Source organism: Monodelphis domestica, chromosome X (genome assembly GCF_027887165.1).
Source record: "Monodelphis domestica isolate mMonDom1 chromosome X, mMonDom1.pri, whole genome shotgun sequence".
Classification (NCBI taxonomy): domain Eukaryota; kingdom Metazoa; phylum Chordata; class Mammalia; order Didelphimorphia; family Didelphidae; genus Monodelphis; species Monodelphis domestica.
Genome location: NC_077235.1, coordinates 46,892,759 through 46,905,465, shown reverse-complemented (window position 1 = coordinate 46,905,465; position 12,707 = coordinate 46,892,759). Strand labels below are relative to the sequence as shown.

At 41.9% G+C, this 12,707-nt stretch overlaps 2 protein-coding genes and 1 non-coding gene across 8 annotated transcripts in view; all 3 read right to left on the bottom strand.

The window, feature by feature from the left end:
- The window catches only part of ARHGEF6 (Rac/Cdc42 guanine nucleotide exchange factor 6), a 151,401-nt gene extending 150,748 nt beyond the window's left edge, over window positions 1-653 (bottom strand). The window contains exon 1 of one of the 4 annotated variants that reach the window (XM_056808869.1): window positions 458-653. The gene's annotated coding sequence lies outside the window, so the exon portion shown is untranslated. The remainder of the gene's footprint in view (window positions 1-457) is intronic. The other 3 variants (XM_056808872.1, XM_056808870.1, XM_056808871.1) reach the window with 3 other exon arrangements.
- Window positions 654-979: 326 nt separating this feature from the next.
- RBMX (RNA binding motif protein X-linked) lies at window positions 980-11,800 on the bottom strand. 3 transcript variants are annotated; one of them, XM_007507351.3, is made up of 11 exons: window positions 11,500-11,800; window positions 10,325-10,450; window positions 9,945-10,051; window positions 9,032-9,212; window positions 8,210-8,365; window positions 6,035-6,149; window positions 5,823-5,948; window positions 5,622-5,707; window positions 3,748-4,980; window positions 2,800-2,888; window positions 980-2,450 (listed from the first exon to the last, which is right to left on the bottom strand). In XM_007507351.3, exons 1-9 carry the CDS (start codon window positions 11,537-11,539, stop codon window positions 4,676-4,678), a joined length of 1,242 nt encoding a protein of 413 aa, XP_007507413.1. In that variant the 5' UTR covers window positions 11,540-11,800; the 3' UTR covers window positions 980-2,450; window positions 2,800-2,888; window positions 3,748-4,675. The 3 variants fall into 3 exon arrangements, with proteins under 3 accessions (XP_007507413.1, XP_007507414.1, XP_007507415.1); XM_007507352.3 differs by having other exon boundaries at window positions 11,551-11,771; XM_007507353.3 differs by lacking the exon at window positions 8,210-8,365 and having other exon boundaries at window positions 11,500-11,774.
- On the bottom strand, window positions 10,163-10,239 carry LOC130456207 (small nucleolar RNA SNORD61). The gene has a single exon (XR_008914801.1). It is a non-coding gene; the product is annotated as a small nucleolar RNA SNORD61 (small nucleolar RNA).
- Window positions 11,801-12,707: the final 907 nt, after the last annotated feature.

The following is a 12,707-nucleotide window of genomic DNA, read 5'->3' as shown; positions in this document are numbered from 1 at the left end:
TAGGAAGACTTACCATGCCACTTATGGTTATTCTAACGTTTGAGAAGAGCCAGTTAGCCTCTGGGGAATAATCCCACAAGGATTGGAGAGGGGAAGCATGGAAGGAGACATTAGACTTGTGAAGGATCCAAATTCAAGACAGGGAGGGGTAAGGGAAGCAAGGTCTCTGGGATGTAGTCTCTAGCATGAAGTTAGGTGGTCAGAACTTTGGAATCCCAAAGAGGGATGGAAAAGGTCTGCAGCTGCAGCTGCTTCAAGCCTTAGGAAAGAAGCCTACAGAAAGTCAACAATACATATAAAAGCCAAATTGGGTTTCTTAACCTCAGGATTGTTCCTTTTTTACCAACAATTCAAAAGCTCCCAAACCCCCCCCCCCCCCCTTTAAAGATTAGAAGCAAAATATGCCAAGATCCTAGGTAGAAGCAGAAGCAAATCAGTATGCCAACACTTGAGGTACCAGAGGACAGATGGATCAGGAGAATGGCCCAGGAGGTAGCAGTGATCAGGGGTACCAGTAGCTGCTCGATGAGCAGCCTCTCTTCAACAGGCCAGGCTGCACCTTCTCCCTGCTGACTTACTAGATGAGGTTGAGGGAAGCAGCTCATTTCTAATTCAGGGAGCTTCTTGTAACAGAATACAGCACTTCATCATAGAAGGCCTGAGCTAAATTTGTCTACAGTGGTTTTGTAGCTTATCTTTTCTTCATCTTGGCAACTAACTCCAGGCTCCAATTAAGACCAAAATGTGCAAAGTCACGAGAAAAAAGTAGGCCACAGATTTAAATAGACCCAGGAGATAGGATTGGGGATGTAGACTATCACCCTAGTGCAAATGTTAATATGGAAATAGGTCCTGATCAATGACACATGTAAAACCCAGGGGAATTGTGTCAGCTACAGGAGGGAAAGAACATGAATCATGGAACCATGGAAAAATTATTCTAAATTAATTAAATGAACTGAAGTAAAGGAAACCAGAATGGAGGAAACCATACATTTATTCAATGAAACCAAAAATGTACAATATAAACACTTTAATAATAAATGAGATGAAAGGTTTTCTGAACCCGCTCTAGCTAGTGATAGCACAGACATTTATTACATTGTTACTATCAATTACCACATTTGTTCTAAAGAAGTAGTCAACCTGCTAAGTCAAAGTGTCCATTTTATTTCCTCAAGTGATTATGCTTGAGATTTGACCTTTCAAACCAGACAGTGTAAAGGAAACCTGAGACCTTCCCAAGTTGCCTGTCTTGAAAGAGATGCAACAATTTATCCTTCATTCATTTCACAAATTGGACTTAACTGGTTAGTACTCTTAAACCCGCTCAATTATTTTTCTAAGGTCTACTACAACAGAGTTCATCTACAAGAAACCAATGCTTATACATATAAAAAAAATAGCCAGTGCTCCCCCTCCGAAGCACTGTATTAATGCAAGCTATTATCTTTTCAAAGCAGGATGAGCCAGGGGAAACAAAAGTAAGTAAATTGTCAAAATTTCTGTCTCAAATAGCTATTTGAAGCTTCTGACCAGAGCCTAAGTAGAAGTTATGTCAATATATTAGAACACAGATGCAGACAAGTTCATAAAGATGAAAAAAGTGATGTTAATCTAAATTTTTCCTAAATGCAAGCTTAGTTTTCACTAATGAGCTGAGAAAATATCCTACCCCCATGAATTAATTCCCTTTTTATTGTGGTAAGTCAGTACTGCAAGCACATAAGGGAAAGGGAACATAAAACTAAATGTTAACATCTTCACCAATTGGGGGGGGGGGGGGGGGGATAAAAAACCTCCATGATCTCTACCTTTGTAGCAGTTGGCTGTTTCTGCTAGCTTCAGCTACTAGTTTTCCAAATTGTGGGGAGAAAGGGAAAAGGAGTTATTATATAATGTAACAGTTTCAAAAAACACAAAACAATCATTTATTCTTGGGCAATTTAAAAAAGATTTCCCAACTTGGGGATTTCATAGTAAACCAATTTTTCACAGATGAATTATCTGAATGACTATTATCTTTGAAAGTCCCTGACGGGTTACAAATTCCTTCCTACCAATTGTTTCCCTATAGGCAGCTCTACTTGTCTTCATTTACCCAAACCTCATTCCTGCTAGTCTTTTATTTGAGAAAATTTAAAAGATTTTAATGGCAAATTTATTCCTACAACTTGACTGGGGAAAAAAAAAAAAACCACCCAGCAAGATTCCCCCAAATTCCAACTGTAAAACCTCACGCTACCAAAAAATGAGTACTTTCTCCTACTACATATACACCTGAACTTTTTAACATTTCCTGTAAGGATCATGTTACGGTTAAGGGTAATAGTAGCCCAACAAGGGATCCCTTTGTTCAGCTCAGTTTCACAGGAATCATCATCCAAGGCAAAAACTCTTTGATGCAACTGACTTCAGTGATATTTCAGCATCCTGCTTCTGTAGTGACTCTGTAAGATGGAAGAATGCTTTCAGTCATCAGGGTTTTTGTTCTGTCCAACAACTTCACAATCATCCTATCTTACAGGATAAGATGCACAGGATAAGCAACACACACACATTTGTGGCTTTAGAACCTAGTTCTCAGCTCTTAAATCTTGGAACCTATGACTCCCCAACAGACCCAATTTGAGATTGTCAATTAAGAGCTGGATTCAAATGCTTCCCCCTCCCCCACATTCAATGATTTGCCACAAATGGCCGAAATGATAGTATAGCCAAATGCTTTGGCAACCAATTCAACATTTTCACAAGAGCAAAGTCTGTAGGTGGGTCTCACAAACACAGAGTATTACTTACCTTATGTTATCATAGATGCTATTTTCATCTCTAGTACATTAACATGTCAGCATTTTAACATCAGCATTCCTGACACAGCAATAATCAGCCTGCAAAAATTAAACATAGAACTTATCTCCCATGAACTTCTTAAAAAGAAAACTGAACTTGCCAGCCTATAACTGCCCTTGATTCCAGAAAGTTTAAGTCAAGCTCAGACTTGCGGACTACTAGGTTCAAGTTTTATTCTCTTAAGTGATGGCAGATTCACTGGTCTGGACTGGCTTAATGGCAAGTTGCATGGCTTATGGATTTTCATTCCTTTCCAATGGTGGACTGCCATGTTAAATCCATTAAGTTGAATTATTTGTGAAGGAATAGTGGAGTGTAAAGATTGGATTTTTAGTTGGAGGTCTTCAAGTTTACTACATTCAAGTGCATCGTTTCAACTTCACGGCTGGACCTGGCTAATGTTGCCTCAGGTTTTGTGTTTTGATTCTTTAAAGAAGGAGAAAAAAATGACTACTCTTCCCCACACAGTGTAGTTTCAACTATAACAGTAAGTCAGGCATCCAACTAAATATTAGGTTTGCAATGGCTTGCTTGGAAAAAAACCCAATTTTTAAGCCAATTTGTGACTAAAGATTAATTTGGGGGAAGAAAAAACAATTGCATATGCAGCTTTGTCTTCATAAGAACATGGGGAAAAAAACCCCCTCCCCAACCCAAAATGTAATTATTTTAAGAGCTGCATTGTAAATGTTTAAGCGTTATACATGCTTTAAGAAAAATCCAAGAAAAAAAGTTGGATTTGAAAGACTTCTAAACTCTAGTGAATATTGCTTTTCCAAGGGTTATCTAGAAAGCACTTCCATTTGCCATGAGGTACAGCCATGTCTCGCTGTACTATGAGGAAGATACTTTGGTTCAATTTTGACTTAGACGGAAAAACTAGTTTGCTTTGCTTACCATCTTTGCTGTTTCACAGGCATTTGATGCTTTATATCTGAAGTGGAATGCTGAAAGAGTCACTTGTTTTTAGAAGTCATTAGCCTTTGAGAAGTTGAAGATTAAACTTCTTTGCTTATCTATTTTCTCCTTTGCCTTTGGAATCAAGCTGTTCCTTTAAAAGTGAGACACTACAGAGTTGCAAAAATTTGAAACAGTAAGAGCAAGTATCATTTTTTGAAGCTTCGTTGTTGGAACCGGTCAAACCTTTTTATTTAGAATTCTGTAGTTGTTTAATACATGTAAATGCTTTTTTATTTGGGGGGGTTGGTCTTGCAGATTCACAAGAAATGGAAGAAAGGCAAAGTATAGTCATGACTATCCATTTGTGGTTTCAAGTTTACTGAGTGTTTTTTCCTCACTAAGCATCTGATATACTGGGAATTCTTGTATAGATTTCAGTTTTCAAAAGGATAACCTGAAATCTTAAGGAGCAGGACAACCCCCAACCACCCTCCAGAAAATAGCTAATTGGTTTAGAATGATAGGTTTGAACAAGTAGAAGAATCCATTTCCATTTTAGATGGTTGGATGTTTGTGGAAGGTCTTAAGAACTGCTTGTCTCAATTGTCAGGAAATCAGTTGGGAAGTAGCTTTTCAGGGAAACTTTACTTTCGAAACTTACAACACTAGAACACAGAGCTCAAATTTCACACATTTTAAACATCTGATTTTTGGAAAGAAATAAACAAATTTCAAATGTAATTAAACATTGCTTTAACTTGTTCTTCACAAAAGCATAAAAATCATGGAGGGGAAACTTAACAATTAAAAAAAAAGTAAAAACATTTTTTTCTTTTTTAGTAGTCCTCTGGTAGTAAAGAACAAGTTCCACTTGCTTTGTGTTTTTTGAAAGGGGGTTTTGGTCCAAAAACTTAGGTTTTTCTTTTTAATATCTGCTTCTGCCTCCTCCTCTATCAGATCGGCTTCCACCACGGCCACCTCTTGGTGCTCCGCGGCTTGAGCTGCTATAGGAATCACGTGGAGGAGGGTATCCCCTATCCATAGAAGGGGGAAGCCCTCTATCTTGTCGGCCAACACGATCTCCTCGACCACTTGAGTAGATATCACTTCGGCTGCTTGAGTAACTTTCTCTGCTTCCACCATATCCATCTCTGCTGTAATCATCATAGCGACTGCTTCCCCCATAAGATGGCGGGGGCCCTCGGGCAGGTGGAGCACTACGTGAGTTACCTGCAGGGTCAATGGTCAGGTAATATGGCAACACTATAAATCTTATATATACACAATAGTTATAAAGAATTCCTGTATTACATGTTTACTTTTTTTTTCAAGTGGAGGTGTAAAATCTGCCACTGCTGGTAATTTATAGTGGGGATTGCTCATCTGCCGAAATAATGAATGCTTTACGTTTGTTTGAAAAAACTGTAGAGTATTTCAAGAGGCATCGTTTAAGGACATTCCAGAACAGGTTGTTTATTTTACAGTAGAAACTCAGCCATTTTGTCCAGTGGTAAGTTGCAACTGTAGACTTTGCTTCATATTGTAATGGTAAATATTTGATCTTGTCAATTAGCATTTTAAAAAGTACTGATTTCACTGTTGGGGGGGAAAACACATAATACTGCCAATTTACCCTTGAAAGCAAGCAAATCCCCCATCCCCTTGAAAGCAAGCAAAAAGCCTGAAGATTAAATTCCTTAAAAAAACTTCAAGGCCCTTCAAACTAAAAAAGATGTCAATGTGCCAGTTCACCCCACAATGCAAACAAAAATCCCTTGAAAGCAAGCACAGCCTGAAACTGGTCCACATGGTCTACAGACTTTAAGCACAGATAAATTTATCTTAAAGAGACCCTCAAACTCAATTCTTACCATAACTCTCATACGAATCTCTGTAGGAGCCTCCGCTGGGGTGATCTGAATAATCTCTATCACGACCACCATACCCATCACGATCACTAAATTAAAGATACAGAAGTATTGAGTCTTCAGGAATAGCTCACTGGAGTAACTCCCAAGTCCCAGAAGTTTAGTTAAAGACCCCAAGAGTAAAATGTGTCCCCAAGCCTATACCTGTAGCCTCTAGACTGATAGTCATCTCGTGAACTGGAATGACCATAATCACGGTATGCATAATCTCTTGGAGGTGGTGCATAATCTCTGTTATCCCGTGAACTTTGATAATCTCTGCTAGAATAGCTGAAATAAAACAACTATGTGTTATCCGAGTGCCTAAAACAAACAAAAAAGGTTCTTCAGAAGTTATAACTGGGATTTTCTTTTACCTGTCCTTAGTATTATATCCATCATCTCTTGGTGACATATAAACATCTCTTCGAGATGGCATTGGGTCCCGCCGGGGTGGACCTCCATAACTGTCTCTCCCACGTGAAACTGGAGCTTTAAACAAAAAACTTTATCTAAAACAATGGCAGTATACTCAATTGAAAGCAATGCTACCTAAAAATCAAATTGTTTTCTAAGTTTTTAATTTAGTTTTTTAAAGTTCAACATATTCCTAAATCCCCTTGAAATGACATTCTGTTAAAGACTAAGCATAAGAGGGGATGGCTAAGTGGTTCAGTGGAGCCAGGCCTAGAGACAAGAGGTCCTAAGCTCAAATATGGCCTCAGTTACTTCCTAACTGTGTGATCCTGGCCAAGTCACAATTCCCATTGCCTAGCCCTTATTGCTCTTCTGCCTCAGAACCTATGAACAAATTATTGGTTCTAAAACAGATGGCATGGCTTTAAGAATAAAGATTTAAGCATTTTAGAAATGTGTTGAAATGACCTAAATATCCAGCTTTATTCTGGAAAGGCTACCACGTTATATCCAGCTATATAAAATGCACATAGAAGATGTACAACAGGTACAACATTCATCATCCAAATCACATATTCTGGCCTGGGCTTTTAACATTTGAGTTCAAATGTCACCCCAACCTTGGTTTTCTCTTATCACTTATGTATAGATTTGGCCCAGGTGACCTACAGATTTGGTCTAAATTTGCTAATTAAGCACTTGAAATGTTTCCCCTAATTTGATTTCTGGCACATTAAGACTCATAAAAATGAGTTTGTAGGAGACTGGACTTTTAAAACTTGGGTTTTTGAAATCCTGCCATTGATAACTTGAGATGAGATTATGGGCAGGGAGTCTTCTGAACCTGTTTCCTTATCTGTATTTTAGCTGTAAGGACTTTTGAGCCCCAAAAAGGGGCAAGAGACATGGATCAAAGGCAGATGAACAAAGTGAGAAGCACTGCTCAAGTCCTATTTGCCTCCATTTTCTCTATACCAAAGGACAAAGCTTCAAAATGGCAGCTTCCATTTCCTCATCAAGCAAGGTAAGACGTGGTTGATTCTAGCTGTTCTTAACACACCCAATTCCAGCTACTCTATATATATGCAAAAGGGGGACTGTCAAGTCACTGTACATGAAAAGTGCAATGGCATACAAATAGGAGTAGCTTCAAAACACAAGCCATCCAAAGTTCAGCTGAGAGTCAATTTCTAGCAAAATTCTAGAATGTCTTCTTAAAGAGATAAGTTGTGAACAGATAAGTTTCACAGCAAGAAAAGGGACAGATTAAGTTTCTCTTTTTTGTATTATTGTCAGGTGATGCCACCCAGATAACCTTGGCTTGATAAGTCTTATCAGTCAGTTGACCTAGTCAACTGAAAACTGGAGCCTGTCCTGTTCTTTTATTACATGAAGGCATAGAAATGGGATCCAAGGGGTCAAGAATGTAACCACTGCTAAGAATGATGGTCCTTAAAAGGCAGCGGATAACTTATTTTTACTTGTTTTGCACTATGCCTGACACATAGTAGGCACTTAGTTCAAGTCTCATAATTTGTGGTCAACCGTGTACAAAAATGTACAGGATAGGGAAGATATGACTCAGGCCCAATGTGAATCAAAGGGGATGTGGCAGCCAACTGAGATCTTAGAGGCTATTAATAGAAGCACATTGTTAAAGAGCAAAGTCAAAAACAACGATCCATTGAACCATCTAATATGTAGCCTAGTCTTGAGGGTGGGGGGAGGGGTGTTGCCTATGTGCTAGTCTTCCAAATATTTGATAATTCTCATGTGAGGAGATTTGGCTCCTTTTCATTGGCCCCTGAGGGCTGAACTAAGAACAATGGATGGAAGTCAGAGGCAGCCTTCAGTTCAATAAGGAAAACCAATTAAAAGATAGCCCAAAATAGAATGATCTACAAGCATTCATCTAGTCTCTTCTCAGTCTATAGGTACAGATTTCATTAAGATGAATCCCTTCCTATTCTGAAGATTCTATCTAAGCCAACCAACACCTCATGGACTTAGTCGTTTCAAGAGCCTCACTGTGAAAGAACTATGCAGATGAACTATTTGTTATCTGAATGATCCCCCAATCCAAACTATGTTATTTGAGCAACAAAATTTACAGAAAGGCAACCTATAGAACTGACCTCTTCCTCCCATTCCACTACTGCTACGAACTGGCCCTGAAGGTGCAGATCTTTTAGGTGGAGGACCCCCGCCACTACGTGGTGGTGGGCCTCTTTTTACTGGAAGAGGTCCCCTGGAAGACCCCATGTTGAAGTTAAGAGAATATCCGCTATCATCTATATTAGGAAAAAAAAGTAAAAGTTAAATCAGTTGACAATTACCCATGTGCTATGATATAGCACAAATAATGTCTGAAGAATCTACATTGTCTGCCATAAAACCTGGCTATCAGCCACAAACTATCAACTATTCCATGTTACCAAGAGCTGTGGTAGGATTTTAGATGGAATTTGGAATTTTAGACTAATTCATTCAGCCACATACTTTTCGCATGCAGATTTTTTCCATTCTTAGTTAGTGAATCTTAAATCTCCATTAAACGCATGCTCAAGTAGTTTTAAAGAGGGTGGAGTGTGTGAACTCATTATAGCACCATAAAAGGAAAATTCATTCTCATTTCCCTGTGGTGAAATGCTAGCCATTTTTCCCCAGCTGCATAGTAAGGCTGATTTATCTTCTCCAAACACTCATACAGATGTGTTATTGAGCTCTTAAGTTTGCATTGGTTGTGTTGAAGGGACTGTTTGTTTTTCTGGACCTTATCAGTTAGATAAGGAACAACTGGACCAAAAAGGAATACAGTTTAGGCTCCTAACTACATTTTGGAAGACTGGGAGTCTTAAGTACAAATACAACATTTATGAATTTCTGTGCAAGTTTGTGTTTTCTTTTTATCAAAATGTTTGCCCATATACTTTTAAAAAGCTGCTTAGAAAATATACCCATGTGTCCTCCACGTGATGGTGGCCCCCTTGTTCCTCCACCACTTCCTCCTCGTCCTCCTCCTCTAAGGCCTCTTGGAGGGCCTCTGCTTCTTGGGGGAGGTGGTGGCCCCCGCCTACCACCACTTTCAAATGTTGGCTTAGTAGCTTGTTCAACTTTAATTGATTTTCCATCCAGAAGCTAAAAAAAAAAAAGGTTCAGATCAGCAAATATAGCATTAATTAATGCTAGATCTACTTTCTGAAGTAATGAGACCAATACCTGGAACCAAGTAGTATTCTCCAATGTGCCCCCCTTTTAGGCAAGCTTTTAAACATAGAATACTGTGCAAATGGAGGTTGGTCAAAACAATTCACCCAGAAAATATCCTCCTATATCTTTCAAGCTTTTTATATTGGCTTAATTTGCCCTTTAATATATATGTTATCTCAGAAAATGGAATTATCTATAGTCCTACACCTTGAGATGTTGATAAATCTAATTTGAATGCTTCCTAAGAGCTAAAAATTAACTGTAGATAATGTTATGCATGTAATGCAGATGTAATAGTAGTTAAAAAAAGAGCAGTTCTTTCCCTATTCTTCCCCCTCCAAGTAGTCTAAGATTATGTAACAAATGGGTATTTAGGTTATGTAACTTTAGATAGTCAAACCCACATTCTATATCTTTTGTGATTGACCCCCACCCCCATGATGCTAGTTTTACTATGTAGGACAAAACTATTGGAAAATTGGATGTGAGGCATGCAGAAAATTACCAGCTTCTGCTTATAAACCAGGTCTGAAAATAACATTTCTAGCTCTGGTGACTTATGTAACTGGCAAACGGAGACAAATGAAATACTAAGTGCAGTTTAAAGTATTTTCTCTGTTTGATGCAAACCATTATGTGTATATTATGACTATAGCTCACCTTCCCATTCATGTCTCTGGCAGCATCCTTAGCATCTGCAGGACTTTCAAAAGTGATAAAAGCAAACCCCCTAGATTTGCTGGTTTCACGATCTTTCATCAGGAGTACTACACGGGAGTGAGAAATAAAGGATTCATTCTAATTTGATATTAACCCATAAAAACCGATGCTGCTGTTGCGGCCGCTGTGCCCCCTCCCCGTTTAAAGGCAGCAAGCAGCAGCTCAGAACTTCTTAGAGTAAACAACAAATACATCATCACTTCATAAGTTCAATAGAATTGACATTCATCATCGCCCAGCCGGTTTTGGTTTGGGGAGGTTTTTTTGGGGGGGAGGGAAAGAAACAAAACAATAAATGTGTCTTCAACTAGTTATCTCACCTTCCACTATTCGCCCATACTTCCCAAATACAGCTTCAAGAGCCTTCTCGTTGGTCTCGGTATTGAGACCCCCTACGAACAGTTTCCCAGGACGATCTGCTTCAACCATTCTGACTTTGTTATATTCTGTCCACCAAAAGCAAAACAAAACACACACAAGAGAAAACAATTTAGGTTCTCCAAACTTGCAGACACGCAGAGTAAAAAACTAAACCGTTCTGACTTCTCTTTAATAAGATACAAAACGGAGACTGTTGCAGCCTGAAAGTTTGCTGTCCAAATGAGTTAGTTTCAAAACTCTCCCAACAGTAACAAACTAGCTCATCCCGTCACGTGCAGCCCCCTCCCTGCATTGTTCATAGCTCCCAAGTTCCTGGTCCGAGCCAAGTCCCCTCGTCGCCCCCCCAGGCCCCACCCCAGAGCTAATGGGGCACCTCCCCCAGCTGTCCCAAATTGAGCCGGATTAAAAGGCAGGCAGCCAAACGGTTCAAGGGCACACCAAGGACTCAAGAACGCGGGCGCCCAGGCCCCAGCAGGGCTAGACTGCAACTGAGTAAGGCCCCAAAGCGGGCCAAATAGGGATCAGGGAACGGGGAGCGGGGGGAGGGGGAGGCTTTCCCGGAGCAGCCCCGGCCCCGGAATCTCTTGGGCCCCGGCAGTACGGGCCCCCGCCGGGAAGGAAGAAAATAAAGGATTGCCTGGGCTCTGTCCCAGCTCCACCCTCTCCCCCCACTGCTGGTGGGGGGGGGGGAGGGCCGACTGGCCGGCTCGGGCCGCCACCGCGTGATTGTGACACAAAATGGCCGCAGTCCCGACTAGAAACAGCCCGGCACCTCGCCTGGGCCCGCTTCCCCTCCCTTCCCCCTCCTCGCGCCAGCGGTCAGGGAGCGGCCTCAGAGGCCCCAGCCGCTTCCCTAGCACTTCCCGCTCCCGGACCGTCAGCCTCCTTCCCCCAACACCCCCCAACCCACTAGGCAGGAGTTTCTCGAGCCCGGGGAGCAGGGTCCCGCGCCGCTCGGACAGGCCGCTACTAGGCCTGAGCCGCACCCCACCCCCGCCATAGCCTTCCCCCCCTTCCCTCTTCTCCCTTCTCCCTCCACCAGCCACCTAAAATGGCGCCCACTCCCTCCATCTTTATATAAGTAAAGTGCAGGGCCACCGCCGCCCAAACCAACCTAACTGGGGGGAGTGCAGCGAAAGCCTCCCGCTGGGCATCTCCTACGCACCGATTAGCCAAAGAGAGGCAAAGGAGGGCGCTGGGCTCTCCGGCTACTTCTGGCTTAAGTCGCTTCGGCTTCCCGCCGTTGCCGCCACGCGTTCTAAACTCGGCTTTGTACGCACGCGTTCTAGCCCCCTCGGTCTCCAAGGCCCCCGAGGTGCCTAAACAACGAGCAGGCAAAGACGCAACTACGCAATGAGAGCGAACAAAGGGGCCGGCGAACTTTATACAGCCCGGGAACGAGGCTAAAGAACCCGGATGTAGGCGTTGCGCGAGTGTCCGGGGGTGGCACTAAGCTCTTATGGACCCACCTCTTTTGTCCAAACCCTGCCCCTCGCCCAATCCTGTTTGGTTTGGGACCGAGCTTGAATCCATCCGCCCGCCCACTTGCTCCAAGCCTCAGCAAAATTCCCCCGCCCAACTTATCGCCGGTTTGGGCTGTTGCTGCTAGGCGAACCACGCGGCAAAGTTACCTGACCAGTATTAAAGGCTCCTGGTACTTTACTAGTCGAATGATCCGAGCTGATCCCAATTTGCAAGCCGGATCTTCTGGCTCCAGATAGGGCACGCTTTCCACTACTCCACGGTTTCTTTTTCTGGGGCAGTGAAAAAGTCCAAAACTCTTTAATGTATAGTTTATGCGGCCTGACTCGGAGTGGATCCCTGAAGCTCCCTAGTCCAAGCCCAGCGATTTACAGAGCAGGAAATAGACCCCGAGGGGTGAGGTAACTTACCCAAGGTCACACAGGTGTGAATGGTAGAATCAGCAATCTGGCTCTCCAAATCCAGTCCTCTGGCACATTCCCTTAGGTGCTCGCCTAAAGACCCTCAAGGGGAAAGGAGTTTCTGTGTGGGTGTTCCCGTTCTAAGCCTAAGAAGTACAATCTTCATTCCCTAGAACTCGTCAGGAAGCAGTCCCTAGTAGTTGCTGTTCTTGAGCTAAATTAAAGATAAAAAGGTAGATTCTGGGTTTATGTAAAGTGAGGGGTTGAAGTTCTCAATACGACCATAAAGAAATTATTGCCTTTTGGTAACCACTGAAAAGAATTCACTGGCTGCATTACTTCATAGGCCCAGGGAGAAGAATAGTTTTGTGAACTCTCCCTCGGGATTCCTGTGGGAGGTGGGGCCCTCAAATTTGAGTCTATGGACTTGAGTTTGAAT